Here is a 24,432-nt window from a genome sequence, read left to right on the forward strand (position 1 = left end):
GTAAACATCCCTTTTAATGCTGTAAAATGTGGCATTTCAACAAGTGTCTATGGGACTGAGCTGCTTGCAGCACCAGACTCAAGTGGCCAATCCAGGACCTGCAGGTTTAAATCTACTGTATACATGTTGCATCATGTTTTTGGTAGCATTTCTGTGCGTGCGTGTCATTCTGTGTGTAAACACATAGCTCGTAAAGTTTTTAATGAATTTGAATGAATGCAAACTTTGTAGTGGTGTAGAGTCAGGTAATGTTAACAATCTTATATCCACCAAGGTCTTAAGGCCAATTTAATGATTTATTTGCCAAAAAATGACAAAAAGCCTCATAAGTTAGAAACTATAATTCTTACAAGTATGGTGTGTATTGTTAACATATAGAAAGTACCATATATAAAGATTTAAAATATCATGTTACATTTGACCTCTAACCTCCTTCAAGGTCAATAGATTCATCTCAAGGTCACCGTGATAATAAAGCTTTTGAAAACATTGTTCCTTTGCCATTGTTTGTATTGACAACATAAAAGAATATAGGGAATGATGTATGTATATACAAAATTGTATGTATATGCTACTGCCTACATACATACTGCCCAAAGAGTGAGCTGCCTTGGCTGAGGTTGGCTTCTTGTTGGATCTGTAATGACATCACGGTGTGAGCGGTGGGTGGACGGAGCTACTAGGTTGGCGTTCCAGCTCTAACGCCTTCACCCTAAGATGCATCGCTTCCACTTCCAGCTCCCAATTTCTCAACTCCACTTCCTTAATGCAGAGCATCAGCTGGAGTTCCTCAGCTGACGTCCCCCACCGCAGGACTGGGAGGAGCTATAGAAGTGGTTACAGGAGGACTAGTGGAAGGAGTAGGTACAGGAGCTAGTGGCTCCACATCAGCTATGCCTGACCCACCCGCCAACAGTCCCCTCTCACCCACTGCCTCAGCTATAAGCCGCCGCAGTTCTTCCTTCCTCACAACCAGTGGTGTTTGCACATTAAAAAGGTTGGCAATAAGCATCAAATCTGTCTTCTTACACTTATTTAACTGCTGCAATGTAGGATTCCCAGCAAACTTATCCAAATCAAACTCCATTGTGGCTAACAACACAAACCAAACAGCCACCCAGCAACACGCAGACAAACCACCCACCCGAGCGCTACAAAAGGAAACGCAAATGGCAAGGACGAGCCCCCAAATACATACATATATGTATATAAATATATATAGATATATAGATATGTCCAGGGTCTCCTCTGTGACTTTGTTAGCTTTGGCTAGCACTATCCCTGGCCTCCTCTGTATCCTAAGTTAGTTCTGTTTGAAGTGTTAACTCAGCTGTGTGGGATTTGGTGTTCCCTCCTCACCGGGTTGACAGCATCAGCTAAGAGCTTATCAACTTTTATCTAGGGGAACGATGGCAACAGGCTTCCCCTCTGTGAGCAGCAGACAGGAGAATTTAAGGACAAGGAGGTGTTAAAAACAGGAAACGGAGGGATGAAGTCAAGTGAGGAGAGAACAAAGGACAAGCAGTTTAAAAATGAATGTCACTGATCGCTGACTGAAAGGACATTAGCTTGTTTATCCAGACACATTAGGCTGGAGTGACAGAGACAGGAGTGTTCATTTGAAATATTTATTAGGAATGCATTAGAAGATAACACTCCATGATGTTTGACTTTAACTGCCACTTGTCCCATTCAGCCTGAATTTGAAACACATAATTTTACACAGAGATCTGATGCCATATGTCATCTGCTGAGTCCTGCATATATGACATAGTATCACATGAGAATGTTAAACCCCCATAATGGAATTAAAAAACATTATTTATACTGAAAAAAGCAGCAAGGTTAAGACGTCTCGTTCTTGATTTGTCATCACTGTTGCGTCACAGAGAGCGAGCTTCATCTCAGCCACCTCCCACCAGCACTGTCATCTCTGGCTCATGAGGGCCTGGCACTCCCTCTGGTGGGCGAGCAGTCGCAGGAACACCTTGTACTTCCTCTCATAGAAGCTGAAGAAAAAAGGAAGGAATAAAGAAAATCATGAGATAAATTTGATGCCCGCTGTATATTTCAGATTTCATTCCTGAAATATCCCATAACTATATCAATTATTAAACACAAAGAAGGCATCAGAGTCAAGCGTTTCCTTTCCTGTTGCAGAATTCCTCACCTCTGGACTTCACTGTCAGGCTGGACGACTTTCCCCACTTTAGCCATTTTTTCCATGGCCTCCTGAAACACAAGACACACACATGAATTTCATTCAATAAATGATAGCACACTCATTCAGCTTCATGTCAGCCATGACCCAGTTATAGTAAGAGCAGCAGCCTGCTGCTGTGGCGGAGTTTATAATTAATGCAGTGCAGGGCCCCTCTGCTGTCTAAACCTACAAAATCCATGCAGCTGACTGTTTGCAGCTCGGAGGCTCAGACAACACAACTGCCTGCTGTGTCTATGTTCGTAAATGGGTTGACAGGTGCATCCTGGTCCAAATAACAGCATCGTATTTTTAGTCTGTCTGGCTTTAAGGCTGCTCAGAGTTGTGGTGCTGAGACACAAAGAGATGATGAGTTGACCTGACACAAGATGAATCCATACCTCTCTGTAACAAAAGCCAGCACAGTGCATTGCTTGTTATGTAGTTTGGTTCCACCTAGCAGATGCAGGCAGTGAGTCAGTGATTATGTATGACATAACCTATGTCATGTTTGACCTCTGCTGTGTTTCCACGACACTACAGCATTTAATGATTAGACTGCAAACTGCTGCAGACTGTAAACTGTAAACTAAACATTAAAATACCAAGTTGACCTGGATTAAAGAGACACTCCATCTATTTCGTATTTAGTTTATAAGTACTGCTCAACTGCTCGAAACAGCTGTACACAAAGTCTTCCATGATGCTGACAAAAAAAAGATCTTGACTTTTACAAAATAAACTGGGATATATGCAGTTTACATGTGGCAGGGGCAGTCTCTTTAAAAAATGCTATCTATATTGTATTTATAATGAAGTGGTTCAAAGCATAAAAGAAATTAATTTTTAGGATGTTTCTGCTTTTTAAAAATCATTAACATCCCTTTAAAGCCAAGTTTCAGAAACATGGGATTACTTATATGTTCTTCAAATGCAACCACTTCATCAAACGTGTCCTCTTTGACTGAAATGTATTTATGTCAAGGTGTGTGCTGTGGCAGGCAGGATGTAGGAGCCAAACGCTGGACTTGTACACAGAATGAAACTTAAAGCAGCAGCTTTTATTGCTGGGAAGACTTTTCCATAGAAATAAACTTCCCAAAAAACAAACCAAAACTTTGAACATATAAAATAGAAGCTAAACTGGAAACTAGTAAATAAAAAACACAAACTAGGAAAAGAAACACAGGGACTGAGAACTAGAATTTCAGGAACGCGAAGGGAGAAACACAGCACAGAGAGGTTACGATGCAACAAAGGGCAAAGGGAAACACAGGGCTTAAATGCGAGGGCAAGACAATGATGGGGAACAGGTGGGAACACAGGTGGGACAAATCAGATATAGTGAGACAAAGGAAGCAAAGCAGAACACATTAACCAAGGACACAGACTGTCAAAGTAAAAGTAAACAGGAAGCATAACACAGGAACGTGGACTTGATACTGAGACGGAGAAACATGAGAGACTCTGGAACAGCGGAAACATGAAGCACAGAGACAAAAGTAACAAGACGTGGGACACAGGGAAGACATAAAGACAGAAAACTAAGACTAAATATACAACACATGGAGAACAGAATTAGACCTTCAACAAGAACACAGAGGAGGCACAGAAACAGAACAGAAACCAAAAAACCAGGAACTATAAATATAATACAAACAGAAATCCATAATTCAAAGAGTATAGCTTAAACCAAAAGCACAAACACTGGGTCAGCAGACCCAGTACCGTGAAAATTTAATGTTATTAAATTATTTTAAAAAGCCAGTCACAGATTCTAATCCTTATCTAACTCTGTTAAATAGAAAAACTGTTAAAATGAACAACTTACCCTACAATCGCTGAATGTATTTTGGGAAGCCAGCTCTTAAAGTCAAATTGCAGACTGGAGTAAAACACTATGCACCTCCATCTCTACTTGTACAAAAGAGCAAATCCAAATTTCCACTGTGACAGCCGACAGTGTTTCAGTGCATTTCCACTGTGTTGGTATTGTGACATATCAGAAAAAACTTCCAGTTTCAATATTTTGCAGGTGTTTATTTGACCGATGGTCATTTGGTACTAGCAACCCAAAGTGTGCCAACAAATATCCCCCACACCTTTATACAATCAACACTAGACCAAACTGTTGATACAAGGCAGTTGGATTTATACTTTCATGTTCTTTATGAATGTTAATGTCACATCAGAACAGTTTCCTGCTCTTATCTGACAGAGTGGCACCTGGTGTGGTCTTCTGCCGCTGTAGCTCATCTGCTTCAATGTTTAACATGTTGCCCATTCAGAGATGCTCTTCTTCAGACCTTATATCTAACGAGTGCTTAATTAAGTTTCAAAAGCATTTCCTGCCAAATCCCTCAGATGTTGTTTGACTCGTGTGCAGTGTTGGTCAAGTTACTTGAAAAAAGTAATCAGTTACTAATTACTTCCCCCAAAAAGTAATCCCGTTACTATCCTGATTACTTATTTTCAAAAGTAATTAATTACTTAATTACTTAGTTACTTTTTAAAAACACGATTTACAACCTGAATAGGTGATAAAGCAATAGATCTTTCAGCCCAATTCTACTTTTTCTGCATAATCCATCATACAAAATGTAATCAAATGGAAACGTTTCTTTTTAAAACTTTAAATCTTTTAACTTTATGCATCAAGCAAAAACTTAATTATATGCAACATTCTCTGACTGGAAGAAATTTGTTTAACATTTAAACCTATTTTCTGAACATTCCAGCATATAAAATAAAATATTTTTTTGTATTTACACTCACTCTTTCAAATAGATGAAAGTAAAACACAGCAGAAAATAAATAAAATCAAAGACTAGCAGTCCTGTTGCTCTATTTTCACCTATAAAGCAGGAGTGGGTTAGGCGGAGGTTTACCCTGGTGCAGGTGTGCCGCAGCGGTCAGTTGAAGACTCCGCGAGTTTCTCTGTGAATTTCACATTACGTCGTAGCGCACTCGCTGCTTGCTTGGAAGTTTAGGGGTTTTTTTCGCTGTAAAAAGTTTTCTTCCCACGCACAACGGACACTAATGTTTTTGTCACTTTTTATGGAATCAAACTCAAAATAAGGTCAGTACTTCCACGCTTTAAGCGCTGCATGCTCATACTCTCTCCCGCACTCAATATATTGTCCATTGTTGATCTGCACACAGCTGTTTTCACGAACGTCGCAGTCGCTTACGTCACTGTCATAAGACATTCTCGCAAAAAATCACGGTTTTAGTAACGCAGTAACGCAGCGTTCCTATGTGAAAGTAACGGTAATCTAATTACCGTTTTTGTAATAGTAATCCCTTACTTTACTCATTACTTGAAAAAAGTAATCAGATTACAGTAACGCGTTACTGCCCATCTCTGCACGTGTGTATTGTAACTTCACTCTACCTGTATAGAGCTGTAGTGTCTTGATGCACATGCTCCCAGCACTGCTGCTCCCACTAGCACAGCTTCAGTTTGGTCTGGCAACACTACAGGCAATCCTGAAAATGAGATTGAAGACATGGAATGGGCTAAAGCTATCACAGAACTTATTTTACCTTTTCCTCTCTCCAGGTCCTCTCTGCCTGAATGTTCTTCAATGTCTTCCTGTATCATATTCCTACTATATATTAATTATTTTTTGTTCTTGATTGTCTGTATTCTAATTTTACTTCAGTTACATGTAGGTCCATCATAGGAGTAACTTCTTCTGTCTTGTTGTGCTGTGCTGTTAAAAAAGACTTTGGGGGACTCTTTAAACTTCAAAGTTGGCTACTGGAAGCTGCACAGAATTAAAATTTTCTTCTTAATCTTTATTTCGTGGTTAAGTTATTGAAATACTAATACAAACATTCCTTCTTACTCTCAATAAATTATAAATGTACATACTGTGCAACTGTGTTTCAAAATATACATATAACCATGTTATTGGTATTTACTACCTGTAGTATTAGCATGAATCTGTACAAACAGGTTGTTTTTGCTCAATCCACCACACAGGAAGAGGGTTCTGATTTCATGTCCTGCTTCTTTCATGGCCTCCAGAATATGAAGTGTACCGAGCTGAAACCAGAGGAGGACACACAACAGGAATAAAGTTACAAGAAAGCAAATACAACCTCCTTTGTACTTAAAGGTGCTAGGGTATCAGTCTGAGAGAGAGGAAGTCATTTGAAACACAAAACGCCATCAGACTCACAGCGAGGGCTTGCATGGTGGCCAGGTAGAGAAGGGCCAAGTCATCCAAGGTCTGGGACAAAGAGAGTCCAACTACCTGCAAAACAGTAATGACACAAAAATGCCAGCAAGGGTGTGATCACCATCTAAGATTTTGTGAAAGCAAGGCTGTCATCCAGTGTTTGGTGATTTATTAAAAACAGAAGTTTTCATATTCCGCTCCTTGGCTTTCTGTTTCCTGGAATTTTAGATCTGCTTTGTCTCCAGTAATTACCAAAAAAAACCAAAACTAAACATGGATAACCAAATATAATAACAAGTTAAACTCACAAATAAAACCAGTTTCTTTTTGATATGATTAGTGAGGGACCATAAGCTAAGTAAGCCAATAAGAATAACAAACTAAATTGATGGCATTTAATCGTGTAATGGGAAATTAACCTCAACCTAACTGTTTTGCTTTTGAAGTTAGCTGGTTCGGCTGGCCTCTATAGCTGCTAGGCGTGGAGGGAATGACAGAGCATAGTATTGTAATATTTTGCGTATTGATATAGACACAACAAATATTGATATTGTTGTGCGCAACAGTAGAAACAAGATAACTCAGCTCATGCACCATTATCCTGAGACAATGTTAGTTGCTGAATCTAAATTATACTGGCTCAACAAAAAAGACACACTTAGGCTGCAATCACTCTCAAAGACATTATGAAAAGGTGTGCAAATAATTATTGTCCAGTTTATGCAGACAGATTGCCCACATGTTCCCACATCAGGCCCACATCAGTCTTGAAGTCGAGGGGACAGGAAGAGAACAGAAAGGCTGCTGAGCACAAATGCATGAGTTAAATGTGAATTTCTGTCTATGTAGAGAGCAAAAGATATGTTCATTGGTCATTGTTATATTTTCTGAAACAGATCGTATAAAACTGCCAACTTGAACCTATTCAGTCCTGTGGGGAGTTCCACAAATAAGGTTAGGGCACAGGTTTGAACTGTCTTGCTGTGACTTACAAAATCAAATCAGTCATTAGGATCTTATCTCATTTGCTTTCTCTGTACCAAACCAGCACTCTAGAAAACACAATCTGTGGTATTGCAAAGTTAAATAAGTTCAAGTTAAATTAACTATTTCCCCGTGTGCTGAGTTTTAATGCTGATGGACCATATTTCAGGAGATACTTTGATATGTCAAAATAGGATAAACACAGTTTAATTGAACAGAATACAACCACTGTTAACCTTATTAGGAGAAAAGGGGCTTTTCTGGTTGTAGCTAGTGAAAATAATTCTCTTCCACACCACAACTAAAATAAGTCAAATCTGTGGATGTGAAGTTTTCAAAAGAATAAATTAAAAAATTTCTTTCATAATACAATCAACAGGTAAGTTCTGGTTCTTATTCTTTACTAATCAAGGTGATAAGAAATAACCTAAATGGAATATGTATATTCAAAATCAGTGACCTCTCTGGCCAGGTGTATTTAATAATAATTTGTAAAAAACAAAAAAAACAAAATTATATATCGTTTTTTAAATTGTTTCAGTTATATTTATGTGATTGCAATGATAATAAATCTTTAACAAAGATATCAGAGATTGAAACAAACAAAATAGAAAAATAATCCCTTCCTCAAAAATGTCATGTGACAACCTAATTTGCACATGGAATGTTGACTTTTTCGGGAACTTGGCTGCATCATTAGAATCTTATATCAAACATTATGCTGTTTTATAATTCATAAGTAAACAAGAGACACTTCAAGTCAACCATTTTCAGTCAACACACCGGTTTGTTCGCAGCTATCAAACGTTCGGCATCGACTACGACGAATTTAAACACAATTGGATCCTTCACAGAGTCATGTTAGTCAGCAAGGTACCAAAATGTCTGAGAGAGAAAAAAAACACCAGTCAACAGAGAGTGATGACCCCAACACTCCTCAGTGTGTTGATTTTGAAGAACTTTCAAAGAGGAGAGAAACTTTAGAGTTGGACATTCACCAGACCACCAGCCAGCGAGGCTAGCTGCCAGGCCACGCTGGGCACCACCAAGAATATTAAGAAAACAGAAGAAAATACAGTCAACTTGGTCATCAGATTGTAAGGTATTCATTAAATTAAATGGAACACCAGAGCAGGCAAAAGTTCTAGTCCTCAAAGAGATAAATATAACTGATAAATCAGAACGCAAAGCAGTGCTAAATATGATGGTACTTGTCCAAGTTGTACAACCAACTCAAATGTCTGACAGTTTTCATGTAACAACTCATATAGATATTGACGATAGGACATTGGTGTACGACAGCAATATAGACCCTGATTGTAATTTCTTTAACAATAAGATAAATGAATGCAATTATTATACAAATGAACAATTTAAAAAGAAAAAAAAGGTGGAAAGGGGTATAGCAATGGTTCACTTTAATAGTAGAAGCCTATATGCAAACTTTCAATCCATCAAAAAATACAGCCATTCAAAGTGATAGTCATATCAGGGACTTGGATAACTCCTGGAAAAGAAGATGACTTTGAAATAAACGGATATGAATTCCTTCATCTAGACAGGATCAACAAAAAAGGAGGTGGGGTGGTATGGAGGACCACAAGTATGGAGGACCACAAGAGCCACCCACATCGAAATAAAGAATTCTGTGCTTAAATAATGAATTGTGGAATAAATTCTGCATTTTTCAAAAAGCTTTTCAAAAACTTCATTTCAAAAACCTTTTTTGAATTCCAATTTAATAAACTGATTTTCAAAATGCTTTTTAAAATGGCGATTCCACTCCTCATTTCAAAATCCATCCTGCTGCAATGCAAATTAGCCACACCGTGGGATGCAAGGAGCTCTCTGATTGGTTGGACAGACACAGGCTGTCTGCCTAGATTTTTCTAGCTCATAGCTTCGCCCTGCTAAGAAGCGTGTGTGCTTGTACAAAGGCCGTTCAGCCTCGGGATTTACAGTCGGCTCGACACGGATATGTGAAGAATGAAGGGACCCTGCAGCGAAACGGAGAGCGCAACCTCTGACTGAGTGCCTGTTTACGCAGTCTGACCACCTGTAGAAGGTAACGTGCTAACATGGCTAACGCTAGCATCACCGCACGTAGCCCCGTTAAGGTCATCTTAGCTTATGAAAGTTTTACGTCGCAGCTGTACTAGCTAGCTACGTGTTTTGTAAGCTGCGGTGCTCTTCACAAATAAAGCTTGAAGCAGCTCAGACTATTAGAACCAGCACTGAGGCCTGTTACATTTATACAGTGTTAGAGCAATGGCTGCAACCTACAGCCTTTAAACTAGCGATTAAAATGCTGAGAGTAAACTCGTCAGTCCAGATGTTACCACATTACTTTATGATTCTTAGAGTTAAAGCAACTGAAACAGGCTGATTAAAATAACAGCTGTCAGTTCTCTCATTCCTTATATCAAGACTGGAGATCACACTACTGATTTCAGTTCATTTAATATGTGAGTGCACAGATTCATTCTCAACTGGACATAAATGATGATCAAAGGTTGTATATATGATGAATTCATCAAATCCCAGCCTCTAACACAGTGCGCTGAATCTTAGCTTTGAATGTCCAGTATATTCTAATCAGTGCAATTTAAGCATTCACTGCACCTACAGTATCTACACCTGTGTGGCAAAGATACAGATAATGAAATGTAATTATTAATAAAATATACATGATGAAAAACAAAAGCTGAAATTGATTCAGTTTAGTACTTTTCTCTGTATGCTCTGTGCTTATAAAGGCCTTAAATTCTGTGATATATACTGTAAATGATTTTCACAGAGGTCTTAAAGTAGTTAAATCACTGCTGATAGTCTGGTTGTTTATATTTTCAAATGTTTTTGTGTGTGTAGGTCTGTCTGATGATGATTTGGACTCCTCTGGGAGATGAGGACACACCCACATCTGTTCCATACCACAGTCGTGTTACGGTTCTGAGTACAAAAGAGTGGTAAGAATGATGACTGTTATTGATGTTGTGATGGAATGTTTAACAGTGGAAAACAATATGGAAAAAAGGAAAAACCTACTTGTCAGTTGTATATACAGAACACCAGGATCAAGGATTGAGATCTTTAAGGATAATATGGAGGACTTATTTACAAATCTAAATCAGAAAGTAATGTTTATTTGTGGAGACTTAAATATTGACTTACTGAATCCAAATCGTAATAAGAGTACAGAAGAATTTATTGATTCCATGTATAGCATGAGTTTATTTCCCCTGATAACAAGACCGGCCAGAATGACGTCTCATTGTGCAACTCTATTAGATAATATATTTACAAATATAATGGAAGAAAATATAAAAAGTGGGTTATTAATCAATGATATAAGTGACCGTTTACCAGTCTTTGCATCTTATAATTGCCATTATAAAGTTAACAGCGATGATAACAAGATTATTTACAAAAGAATAAGAACAGAGAAGACATTAAACTGTCTTAGAAATGAACTTTTAAAGCAAGATTGAAATATTGTATATAAACAAAAAGAAGTTGATAGCTTACGAAGCATTTTTAAGAACATTTAACACATTACTTGATAAAAACTGCCCAGTAATTGAAATAAAGGAAACACAACTATCCAGGAAGACCATGGATGACTAAAGGACTACAAAATGCCAGCAAAAAAAAGAATACCCTATATCGAGAATTCATTAAAAAAGAGAACTGTAGTTTTACAAGTATAAAACTTGTAAAAATAAATTAACTAATATAATGAGAACCTGTAAAAGAGAATATTTTATTAAAAGGTTAGAACATAAAGATAACACAAAAGGTATATGGAATGTATTAAACAGTATAATAAAAAAATTAATCAAGGAATAATGATTACCCTGGGTACTTTATAGAAGGGGCAAGAAGCATTAACAAAATGAATGAGGTAGTAAATGGTTTTAATGAATTCTTCGTAAATATAGGGCCAAAACTGGCAGAGGAAATAAAGATTGATGGAATAGAAAGGGACACTGGTGAAAATATTGAAAGGAATAGAAGCTCAATGTTTCTAAGAGCAGTGGAAGAGAAAGAGATTTATGACATCATTGGAGGACTTAAGAACAAAACCAGTACAGATTGGAATGATATTGATATGGCAACAGTAAAGAGAGTTATTCATGGTATTGTGAAGCCATTAAAATACATTTTCAACTTATCTTTTCAAAAATGGGTTTTTCCACAAAAAATGAAAGTTCCTAAAGTTATTCCCATTTACCAAACAGGTGAAAAGCACCACTTTACAAACTATAGACCAGTGTCAATACTCTCCCAGTTCTCTAAGATACTAGAAAAACTTTTCATAAAAAAGATTTGACAGTTTTGTGGAAAAACATGAATTGCTGACAAATAGTCAGTACGAGTTCAGAAACAACAGATCAGCAGCTTTGGCGTTAATAGACTGAATGGAAGAGATAACAAAATGTATGGATAATAAGAAGTACGCACTTGGAGTTTTCTTAGATTAAAAAAAAGCGTTTGATACTGTCAATCATGAAATTCTAATAAAAAAACTGGAAAGGTACGGGTTTAGGGGAGTGATTTTAGACTGTTTAAAAAGCTATGTAGTGAATAGGCAACAATATGTTCAAATAAATGAGTAAAAATCTAATTTGATAGATATATTGCTTGTGGACTACCTCAAGGATCAGTATTAGGTACAAAAATGTTTACTATGTATATAAATGATATTTGCCAAGTATCGAAGATACTGAAGATTGTAATATTTGCAGATGACACCAATATATTTTGTTCAGGTGTGGAGTTGCCACAGGTTTTGGAGGTGATCACACAGGAATTAAAGATATTAAAGAAGTGGTTTGATATAAATAAATTATCATTAAATCTAGATAAAACCAAATTTATGTTATTTGGAAACCATAAGAAAAGTATCAAAGTGGAAATACGTATTGATAATGTATACTTAGAAAGAGTAAATGAAATAAAATTTGTTGGTGTGATCAGTGACCATAAGGTCTGTTGGAAACCATACATTACTTATGTATGGGGGAAACTGGCACTGGGCATTGCCGCCCTGGGGAAAACAAAGCAAATCTTGGATCAGAAAGCACTGCACATATTATACTGTGCTTTACTACTGCCATATATAAGCTACTGTGTAGAGGTCTGGGGAAACACATACAGAAGTAATACACAAACAGTAACCATAATACAGAAAAGGGCCATTAGATTAATAAATAATGCGGGGTACAGGGACCATACATATGCACTCTTTATCAAAATGCAAGCTATAAAATTCCAAGACTTGGTGAAGTTTAAAACAGCGCAAATAATATATAGAGCAAGAAATAAAATGCTTCCAAAAGAAATCTGTAAATTGTTTATAGAAAGGGAAGGGGGGTAAAACTTATGAGGGAAATGGAATTTAAAAATACAAAGTGCTAGAACAACTTTAAAAAGTATGTCTATCTCAATTGCAGGAGTTAAATTATGGAACAGTCTAACAGAAGAAATAAAAGAAAGTAACAATATAAACCAGTTTAAAATAAAATATAAAAAACAAATTTTAAACAAATATAAGAATGAAGAAAACAGGGTTAACCCAGGACGGTAATGTTGTTGGTAATGGTGTTTTAGTTTGTTTGTTTCATAATTTGTGAATCTGCAAATTTACACATTCTGTCTTTATTTATATGAAAGAAACTATACTTTGGTGGGGTTTGTTTGTTTTGGGGTTTTTTTGTTGTTTTGTTTTGCTTTGGCTTTATTTGTTGTTTCTTTAATTTAAGACTTAAAGAAAATTAAATGAAGGAGAGGTCAAACTTGAGTGGATAGGGCCAAATAAGTGTATACTTCTGCCTACTCCTTTTCAAACAAAAGAATGGAATGATATTTTGTAATGATGGTGAATATACATGTTTGATGTTTGTAAATGAACTGAACTGAACAAAACTCCGAAGAGCACTTGAGAAATGCATCAAAGAAAAACAACACCTGGAAAAAAAGGTTAAAAAAATGCAAGAGGAGAAAACTCAAGTGGAGGAGAACCACAGAGAAATGCAGTGCCAACTCCAAAGCATGGAGACAATACACCAAGAGACGCAGCAGAAGCTCCAGGATATGGAGAAAAAAAATGAAGACCTCCAAGTCATGTTTGACGAAGCACTTCAAAGAAACACACAACTACTGAAACAGAAGAAACAATGGAAAATCAAACACAGAGAAACATTTACAAGCTCTTTGACCTGGAAGAAAAATATCAAGAGATGCAGTCCAAGCTCCAACACACGGAGAAGGAAAATAAAGGGCTCCAAGTCAAGTTTGACCAAGCGCTTCAAAAGAAACACAAAACTACTGACAGAGAAAAAAAATCAGGAGGCAACACATAATGAAATGCAGTGTAAAATCCAATCAATGATCAGCAAAAATAACCATCTGCAAGGACTATTACAAAGTCTCGTTCGCAAACAGTGAAATGCAAGACGAGAAGCGACAACAAGAGAAAAAAACATCAAGAGACCCAGTTTAAGAACTGGAAAAAAGACATCAAGAGTTACTGGCCATCCATGACAGACTAAAACAAACTAACAACGACATGGACGAGGAAAAGAAAGGTCAAGAAGAAAGATACAAAGATTTGCAAGAAAAATATAAAGAACTTCAAGAAGAAAACAAAGAACTCTAAAAACAACAAGAAGAAAAGCAAGACAAAATTAAAGAACTGGAGAAAAGCTCTAAGAAACTTCTCCTTGACATTACAAACCTCACAGCACAGAACATTGATCTCCAAGAACTGTGTCGGGAAAAGACTTTCAGGTTTTTCTGGAAGAAGGACTCTTCTTGAGCTCAGCCTGGTCAAGAGTAGCCCCATCTTACTCCAACGGGAAAATCATACAATAAATTATGTAAATAAATTCACTGTTCTTTATGGTCTTATTCAATGGTAAAGTTGTTTAGAAACATTACTGATGGTTCTTAGGAAAAGCTAAATAACTTAATCTGAGCTTTCTTTAACGAGACTTCCTGTATTAAGATGAGTCAACAGCTAACAAATATAAACTTCTATGTAAATTATTGTTTTTGGCAAGAAAATGTATTCTTTTCAATTGGATCAATGAAAAACCACCAACAATAACTCAGTGGTATAAAGAAATCTTTAGAGTCTTACCAATGGAAAGACTGAGTGCAAAACTAAGCGGTAATGACGGTATCTTTTTGGATATATGGCGCCCTCTAATGGATTACTTATCTGACGATCTGAGGGATATTATAGTGAGAGGGGCAGCCCCACTCCAATGGCAGGATGGGTTTGTCAGGACAAATGTGTAAATGGGTGGTATACCCAATTATTTACCATAATGTATTAGTTTTCCTTTTACATGTCTCAGACTGCTTATTGTGTTGCTTCTTGTTTTTTGTTTTTGGGTTTTTTTTTGTTGTTGTTGTTTTTTTGTACCAAAAAATCCAAATAAAGAGATTTAACCAAAAAAAAAAAAAGATGAGTCAGCAGCTTTGAATTGGATAACAGGGACCGGTTCAAAAATAACTCACCTGAATTGGAAAATGTAACATAAGTAACGTCTGACTTTAATCATTTGCCCTCATTTTACAATGAAATTTATGTATTAGCTTTGACTAAACCTTTTAAATGTGTGACAAATGAAAAAAGTACAAAAACAGGAAAGCAGCCAGTCAGAGCTGCGTATATGTTGCTGCTTCTAAAAGCCTCACACATATATGTGGAATCATTGTGGAATTCATTCATAATCATTCTGTAGAGCATGGATCTTTGAAACACAGACTTTGACGTGCATAAGAGAACATTAAGAAAAGATTAAGAAAACCCCAAGTGCAAAAAAGGAAGAAACATTCAAAGCAGGCATACCCTAACTTAAAATCTGATACTCACACATCCAACACAACGTCAGTCTACACATATCCTTCAGGAAATGCATTATAACGTGATGAAATAAAACAAATTTGATTCTATTACAAGATCTCCCCCTTTTTTTGATTTTTAAATAACAATATATATATATATATCTTTTTAAGTCATAGCCTTTACCATGCCCTTCAAAGTTGGGTCAGCCAGGGGCGACCTGTTTCCATGGAAGTCCGGCCACACGTGAAGACTGGACCCCAGCAGATCGACAGCAGAGCAGGAGTTGGCCATCGAACTCAAATGGTTGTTCAAGTAGCTGTAGATATTCTCGCCAGCAAAAGGAAGCCTAGAAAATTAAAAACACTGTTGCCAGGACACTTAAAGAAATAATACAGACATTTGCACTGGTAAGAAAATGATAGCTGATATAACCTATATTAATGCCATGGTGGTTGGTGAGCATGGAATCTATATTCAATCTTCAGCAAACATGAAGTACCAAATATCAAATTAAATTTCCTATTCCTCCAGAGAACAGTTGAGTTGCACTGAAAGCACAACATTACTGAGCTTCTAATCTCCCTAAAGCATACTTGACATTATTCTAGCCCAGCTGATGAGGATCACAGATGTGCAAAAGCATTGTTGGGAACTGCAGTATTAAAAGCATCAGCTGACCTTTGCTGAACCTGTTCCTGGAGCTGGGTATATGCAGCATGACCTTTAACCATGTGGTCAATCTGAGGGAGGAAAGAGGCAATACATTTAAACTGAAAAGCAACACAAATGACTGGTGACCACCTGGCTTCAACTAATAATGTCAAAGCTGAATCTATAAACATCCCAAAGCATTAGTTCCTTTTGTCAAACCAGCAGTTCAAATGTGAAAGGTGAGGAAAAAATCAGTGGTTTTGTCTCCATGTTTTCTGTTAGTATGGAGCATAAAGAGGATCTGTAAAATAATTTAAATATTAATGAAAAAGATAAAGAAAAATATGAGTAGACTGACCAGCCTTCCTGTCACACTCTGCCCTCCCTCGTTGAGCCACAGTCCAGGCACCATGGCAGATAGGTAGGGTCCCCACACTCCTGGCACAAACCGAGGCTGCTCACTGATCTGACGGCACAGGAAATCTTTTAGTTAGTTTTAGTTGGAGGTAAATATTTTATAAATGAAAATAGAAACCGCCGGACTAACAGGATATGTGTGCCGTTTGCTTCTCATCTCAGAGTTACTGCAGTTGGCCTGTGCAGACAGGATAATTTATGTCTATAAACAATTTTTAAACAATGCTCACATAAGTATAAACAAGTAATACAGATAGAGATGCTTTTAGAAAGATATCTTATCAGACTACTTAAGACAGAATGTACACCTAGGAAATGAAGGTGGTGAGCAATGTTCCCTCTAAGCTGCGCGCGTGCGCAATTGCGCACTCCTGGCACGGTCTCTGCGCACAGAAAATCTGCGTAGCGCACAAAAAAATCTAACCTGAATTGCAATTAAAATTAAAACTTTAATAATTCTGTTTTGCGGTGTTAGTCAGTAAGTGACTGGCTGGATTAGAACGATGCCACCTTATCCCATATTCCAGCCAATGATGCTATTCACATTCGTATATATGCAGCTAATCAACGTCGTTGACAGGCTATGACAGCGTCCTTATGTGCCGACACCGGTGTTTTAGCTAGCAAAGCGGCGTGGCTGATGTGTAGTGAAGCCACGTTAATGACAACGTGTACAACCATTGGAGATGTGAGCAGGACGGACGGAACAATTGACAGAAACAGTGTGGACTTTATACCATTTTTTAAATTGTGTTGGTAGGCCACGTAAAACCAGAGTTATGATAAAAATATCTGCAATGTTTGGTTTTCTTCCTGAATACTGTCGTTGTTTATATTTACTGCGGGGAGAAACGGTAAAAACGGCGTTTTATAAGGAAAACGCTCGAAAGCACTCTCCGCCTGTGAGCAAAAACAAAACCAAAAAAACCCCACCCTTTCCTATTGGTCGAAAAATGTACCATGTCGACCAATCAAAAAATGATATAGCAACATGGCATTTAGTGTGTTTAGGAAGGGGAAAGTTTTGGAGTGACGATGGTTTTTTGAGATGTGAGAGATTTGCGACGTTTAGCGCAAATCTTGTGTAGTTAGTGTGTAATGTAGTCAATAGTTTTGTTGTGTGCGTCAGAACAATGAGGCGACTGGTGAATGTTACAGGTGTTACAGGAGTGATACATCTCCTGTTGTCAGGTCTGCAGGTATCAGGCTTGTGTTGTTCTCCTTTATCTCATAGTGGACGGAAATAATTTTTTGGAGTGGCACAAATAATTTGTGTGGCATCAAATTTGATGCAGAACACCTGATTGTTCTGTAAATAGTTTGCAATGTTTATTTAAAAAAATGCCTTGGCAGCATTTTTAGGTAAACACTTAATTAAAAGTAGTCTAACATAAATGCTTTAATTTGATTATTTTAATAAACCATGTAACTTAGATGGATTCGATGCTGGCGTGACCACAGTGCACACGTCTGCTGTTGCTCACAGTGGTCTAAGTGTCCGCTCAGGGAGTTTGTGTGTTCGCTCAGACACATGAAAAATTAAGAGGGAACATTGGTGGTGAGTACACGATTAATCATCAGAAGACGTTTTTATTAGTCATCAGGAGATATTCACAGGAACATACACAGAATCACAAAGGCCACTGGGGAACAGTACAGTAGTACACTAGTATGGTAATTTTACACCAATCAGGTGAACAGCAGCTGTGAACTACTGACCGCCATGTGACAAGTTGACGTTCCACAGATCAGCGCCATGCGTGCAGTGATTGACTGACCCTCACAGGGCAAATGAAAACCTTTCACATCAGCACCAATCACACCTGGAAGGAGGAGATTAATGTTGCTTTATTTAACATTCTTTATTTTATGTAGGGGAAAAGATACATTGTAATAATTAAGTTGTTGTTTTTTTTTGCTGTCATCTAACACAAAGTGTCAAAGAGGCTGCTAGAGCTTTAAATCCAGATGAATGAAATTGTGCTCCAACCTCTTCATGGGATTCAGCAGTGACGCTAACTGCTGGAATAATGTTTATCAAGCTGGTTTGAGTTTAAGGTGGGAGGCCAGTCTCCATCACTGTGACATGAACAGAAACTAATGGTGCAGAGTGCTGAGGAAGCAATGTGTGATTGGCAGAGGTCACGGTCGAGGGTCAGAGGCAAGAGTTCACGACGAGTTCAACTCACAGAACAGATCCAGATGGTGAGGATTTCTGATCCTGAGGAAGGTCTGCTGCTGTCCTGACACTGGTCAGAAATTCACTAACATCTCAGGCAGGTTTATTATTCAGTTTATTTCCCATAATATTAAAACCAAAAAAGGTATTTTTTGGGGGGGGGGTAACTAAGCACAGTCACAAGTTATCGGCTGGTCAAGCAGGTTGTTTTCACTTTTCAGTGAGGATCACACTATCCTGATAATTAGCGCTTTGATTTGTGGCAGGTCATCCACTGATCAATAGGCTGACATTTCACAAACAAGTGCAAAAATGCTTCCCCTATGTCGAAGGCTGAGCCCAGCCACACCACAAGGGAAACTTATGTTGATTTCTTTTATTTGCGAGCACTAGAGACAGGGTGAGGAGCTCAGACATCAGGAGAGAGCTTGAAATAGAGCCAATGCTCCTTCACGCCAAACGTAAACAGCTTAGATGGTTTAGGCATCTGGTTAGGAAGCCTCCTCCTTGGAGATTCCTTTAAGAGGTTTTTCTGACATATGCAATTGGGAGGACAATCCAGCGTAGACCCAAAAGCTCCTGGAGAGATTATATATCTGACGCGTCACGGGAATGCCCCGGGATCTCCTAGAAAGGACTGGAAAAGCTGTCCGGAGCACCCTGTTTAGCCCGCTGCTACTGCGACGCGGCTTTGAATAAGCAGAATATAATGGATGGATAAACTAACATCTAATATAGCACTACCATCAAGCCCAAATTTACATTTGTCCATATACATATTACTATGATGTATAAATTGGTTTCCTAGTATATTCATGCACCTACAAAAATAATGATTTAACTTAGCACGTGCTTTGTTTTGGAGTTAAAGTTTAAGCTTTGCACACAGGATACTGAAAAGCCACAGCCACACGTGGAAATTATGAAATATTAAAGTCTATTTAGTAAATGTTTATATTAAACTTTGCTCCTTAAGGAATGACCTTCTTTTTTATTGTGACCCTGACAGAGCCACGTAGCATATCAAAATATCAACTTTGCAAATAAAATATCAACTTTGCATCACTGACATCATATTTTATGCCTTCATTTTCCTTTCAGTACCTTTAAATAGGCATAACAACACGACAGCATAGAGCAATTGCTCCTCCAGCATGTCTGCACCATTCCAGCACACAAACTACAGCTAAATTACAAGACACCATTAAAAAACAGCTACGCATCTCTGGTGTGTGATGACTTGGCTATGTGATTACCCTCCATGCTTTCACTATAGCTTTCATATGGAACAGCCACAGTCACAGGCTGTGTGAAAGCGGCTGCAAACTGAGTAATCTCGGCTTATTCATGACAAGAAAATACTTTCGTTTTCAAGTAAGTGTGATTTGTCATCTGATACCTAAGCCTCCAGCATGAGCATCGATGAGAGAAGCCCCAACTGCAGTTCCTGGGTCCAAACCCAAATCTGCTGCTGCCTCCTGTGTAAGGCCCTCTCCCAGTGGACTTCCTGGAGGACACGTCACACTGCCTGGATGACAAAATTATTTAAAATTTTTAATTCTTATAATTTAATAAAGGAGACAAAAACTGTAAAAGATATAAGAAACAATCAGTTAAACTATCTGAATGTATAAAATGTCATTTTCTGGCCTATTTTGGAGAAGTTATTTTCCAGAAGGTCGTCCAGTCCAATGCTCGTCCAGAAGCTGGCATCCCATCCTTCTGGAGGGCAGTAGGTCCACTTACACACCAGAGTACATAAAGACCTGTGCAACATTGGACAACATGCATCCACTTGCAAATACTGTAGGATAGTAAACATGCTTTATTAACAGCACACATTAGATACAAGTATTTTGTGAAAACCAATGACTTTGTCCACACATTTTACAAAAGATTAAGCAACTGCATCTTTTCTTTTTAACTGAGAACAGAAACAAGACTATTGTTTTTAATGGGGCAGCACACCAGCAAATATGTTTGAATTAATACAAGGGTTTTTAGGCCTGCTAGTGGTGATCCTTTTCAAACCTACCTCCTTTTTTATTAGACATACATAAATGTGTAAGTCTCCGTAACATCATCGACAGCTCACCTCGTTAAAAAGCCGGATGCCTTCCAAGACAAGAAGTCTGGAAGATCAAAAAAGTGACTGGCTTTGTTCCAGCAGCTCTCCTTTAGATTCTGAATGAGTGAAAGACAAAGTGTGTGAGAATAAAAGCAACAACTGTATGACAAATATGCTAAGGCTAAAACAGTAATAAAAAACAGACAAAAAAAGCCCACCAGGTATCTGCTGAACAGCCAGTACAAAGAACAATAATAAAACATGCAGAGATCAGTGGTGACCTTGTTCACCTCTCACCTCTCACCTCTTTGAGCCAGAGCAGCTTAGGGGGTTGCATCTCTGGTGACATGACTCCTCCTACCCTGCTCAGGACCCTGTGGCCATTTTTTGTTATACGATCAGCCTGCTCTGTAGCACGATGGTCCATCCACATCACCACGTTCCTTTGGGGGTCACCTGGGAAAAGCAGTTCAGTAAGGAAGAAGGCAACAAACACCAGAGAGCTAATATTGTATATAATATTGTATCTGTTAAGACATGATACATAAAACTGTTGTCATGGATAGATTTCATCTTGGAGTATATATTCAGTATTTAGACCAAAGAATTTGGGTCATGCTTTTGTGTCTTGCTTAATAAGCAAAAACATGATTCACAGCCAGCTCCAGGCTTCTACTCTGCAGCCGACTATGACCTTGGACCTCACTGTGGAGGGGGTGATGTTTTTTCCCCCTGAAGGATCAATACTCAGCAAAAATGGGGCTTACATAACCAATGCTTACCAAGCATTCAGATCAGATCAAATGCAATAAAATAAATCGCTTACCTTCCTGACTGACAGGCACAGGCTGGAAGCTTTGGTCCAAAACCACTAGAGAGCAGGTGGCATCAAAGCCAATCCCCCTAATCTGGCTCTTCTCCACACCGTGAGTAACTTTCTGGAACAAATACACGGAGTTGTTATTAAATTACATTTCCTCCGTGCATTTACTCATCCTGCAACCGTAAGAGGGCACGAATACATTCACCAGCTTATGATGTCAATTTCTGCCTTTCATAAATAGACAGCTGTTCACACAGGATGTGTGCTTGAGATTCCCAACCAAGTGCACATTGAAACCTAGGGAGTACATTGGCAATACATAGAAAAGATTTTTCAGCACAACATGTTTGCAACATGTAGTGAGTCTAATACAGGTTTATTCCTGAATATTCCTTGCCCATGAGGTTTTTGCCTTCCACTGAGGGGAAATTACCACTACTGATGATTTCAACCAGCATTTTTAACAGGTATTTTTTTTTATTTTTTAGTACAGTTAAATTTACTCACATTTTTCTCATCACATAAACCTCTGTTAACTAAGGTAAAACATATTCTTTGCCTTAACCTAATGTGGATGAATCATGCTTCTCCCACAGGCACATTCGGAGCCAGGAAAAACCCTGTAATGTTAATTTTTTGTCGCAGAGACCAGTCATCCACCACATATGCCAGCTGCCGAGTATATACCTCCCCTAACTTAAGGCAGCTGTTGCCAAAGTGTGTGTGCTGCCATTAAGAGTAGAGCCTGACCAATACTAGATTTTGGGGGCCAACTTAGGGAGTAAAAAATTATCTGATACTAATATATGCCCTATATTCTTTAGACATACAATAATGCTGTATTTACAGGGGAGTTCTAAATAAAAGGGAAATTGATTGGGTCCTGCATAACAACTTTTCAGCAATGTATTTCAAACAAACTAGTTTACAGTGTAACAACAACACACAGCTTAATTCTAGACCACTGGTTATAGTGTTTTGTGTATTGGAAACAATGGAGGTGCAATATCTTGAAGTAAAATGTCTTGATGCATGCGCAATCATTTAGGTAAGGAAATCCCAAAAATCATCTGGATGTAGCGTTTTCAGTGGGAGAAACGCTTCGTCACTCATCCCAGTGACTTTTTCAGTCTCACCTGACTGCAGGCTTCCCCAACCTTCTAAACAGTACCTTTGCACAATGACTGAAAGCCATTCCTCAACTCTTTGTGAATGGTCCTCATGGTCATGACACTTGGCATATTAATGATCAAGAAACTGAGCTCACAGCCCATTGTTCTTCAGTGGTGCTAGTTTCATTAATTATGCAAATGTACTGGTAGTAAGAAACCTACTGTACCAGCTGAGTTTAAACTAGGAGGGAATTAAAGGCAGAAAGATAGCAGAAAAAGCACAAGCACAGTAGCTAGCTAAAGGTAACCAAAAATGGTCAAAAGAGTAAATATATTTTATATTTTACCTAAAATAGGTGCTGAATAAAAAGACGAAATAACTAGCTTAAAGTAATTATAGCAAAGTAAGCGAAACATTAGCATATGACAATACACAACGACTGAAAGACTTACCAAGAGTTAGCTAAAAATAACAAACGGTGGCTGATGTAGTGAAGAAAATGCTGGAATAATTAGCAGAGAACAATGTAAGGGCGGTAGGAATATTAAATAATACGTTTTAGAAGGAATTTTTAAATAATTAAAACATATATATATATATAATGAAGAAACTGCTTTTTGTTTCTTTAGCTGCTAAAATACTATTAACATCCATGCTAAAAATTAGCTAAAATGAACACATGAGAGTCTGTGTTGGTGTATCTGTGCTCAGACGGCTGCTGTAGAGGGATGGATGTATATTTTTATAACACACACTGAGGCCATAAATCATCACACCTTGACAACTGTGCAGCATTTCTCCCAGATCTCAGTGGAGGACTGGACATAGTGGTCAGACTCCGGCTCCCAAATGCCGATGGGCTCCTGTGCAGTGCTCTTCAGCAGGCCCTCCCTGGTCACTAGTGCAGCCCTCACACTGGCTGTGCCCACGTCCACTCCAACATAAAAAATCTCTGCCATGAGGAGATGAGCTGACCTGAAAGTGGGGGAGGAGGTTTATTATTAACCAGGTTACATTATCAGTGTCGACTTTGAGCAGGTTATACAAATGCAAGAAAAACGCAATTATTAAGGCAATTTGCGTATTTTGCTTTTGAAAAATGTCTTCTTTTTAGCATCTTCACACACGCCTGCAGTCGGTTGGAGGGCAGGAATGTGTGAAGTGCAGCAGCAGCTGGTAAAACAGAGTTTTCAGCAATAATAACAGACTAGTACTTATAAAGTACTTATTAATAAACAAATAGGACGCGAGTGCGTAATCTGACACGACACTCGGAACTTACCCAGCGATTAAACAATTATTTTAGTCCGCAAAGTTTGTGATCAGGGTACTGAGAGTTAAAGCATTGCTTTAACGCTGCTGGACCTCAGAGTCCGCTAGACGGAATGCGAAAGCGGACAAAAAGCTTACCGTCGCCTCCAACCGATGCTAAGTTGTTCAGGCATTTTAGCTTCAGAAATCAGCTTATTCACTTTTTCATCATGCCATATTTTTTATATATACATTTAAATATTTTTATATTTTACATTTATATCTTTTATTATCTGAAAAGTCTAAGTTTACCATCGAAAACATTTTGACTTTTTTCAAAGTGTTGAGAAAATAACTGCAATGCCAGTTGTGGAGTGCAGGTTATCAGAATTACCTAAAACTAATTAAAAACTAAAAGTATTTAAATAAAAACTATAAAATATAAACTACTGAAAGTAAACTGAATTAAAAATTACAATTAAAAATGAAATAAAAATAAAAAATAATTAGAAATACAAATTATAATAAATCTGGTGGGGTGGACCCAAAAGATCAGAACTACTGATTCCTACACAACATTTGTAATAAAGGACATTGGTGATTTCAGTTGCTTTTATGATATATATATATAAACCACAACTGGCCACAACTGATTGTGTGCTTAGTGGATACCTCAGGCAGCAGACCCCTGAGAAAGAAGAGGA

The 24,432-nt window shown here is 37.9% G+C and overlaps 1 protein-coding gene across 1 annotated transcript; it reads right to left on the bottom strand.

Annotated features, from left to right (window-relative positions):
• Positions 1 to 1,333: 1,333 nt before the first annotated feature.
• On the bottom strand, positions 1,334 to 23,853 carry fggy (FGGY carbohydrate kinase domain containing). Its single transcript, XM_063461742.1, has 16 exons — positions 23,760 to 23,853; positions 23,254 to 23,452; positions 21,368 to 21,479; positions 20,846 to 20,997; positions 20,569 to 20,657; positions 20,124 to 20,239; positions 19,873 to 20,001; positions 18,014 to 18,117; positions 16,236 to 16,343; positions 15,905 to 15,966; positions 15,410 to 15,572; positions 6,388 to 6,462; positions 6,131 to 6,251; positions 5,595 to 5,689; positions 2,171 to 2,232; positions 1,334 to 2,009 (listed from the first exon to the last, which is right to left on the bottom strand). The coding sequence occupies exons 2-16, from the start codon at positions 23,434 to 23,436 to the stop codon at positions 1,928 to 1,930; spliced, it is 1,653 nt and encodes a 550-aa protein (XP_063317812.1). The 5' UTR covers positions 23,437 to 23,452; positions 23,760 to 23,853; the 3' UTR covers positions 1,334 to 1,927.
• Between the last annotated feature and the right edge of the window lie 579 nt (positions 23,854 to 24,432).

The sequence above is a fragment of the Pelmatolapia mariae genome, linkage group LG18 (assembly GCF_036321145.2).
Source record: "Pelmatolapia mariae isolate MD_Pm_ZW linkage group LG18, Pm_UMD_F_2, whole genome shotgun sequence".
Lineage (NCBI taxonomy): Eukaryota > Metazoa > Chordata > Actinopteri > Cichliformes > Cichlidae > Pelmatolapia > Pelmatolapia mariae.

Excerpts from the sequence above, each read along its gene's own strand:
- fggy (XM_063461742.1), bottom strand. The coding sequence starts at position 23,436 with ATGGCAGAGATTTTTTATGTTGGAGTGGACGTGGGCACAGCCAGTGTG. Across the intron at positions 21,480-23,253 it reads AATGCTGCACAGTTGTCAAG|AAAGTTACTCACGGTGTGGA; the intron begins GTGTGATGATTT and ends TATTTGTTCCAG. Across the intron at positions 2,010-2,170 it reads CCTGACAGTGAAGTCCAGAG|CTTCTATGAGAGGAAGTACA; the intron begins GTGAGGAATTCT and ends TTTTTTCTTCAG.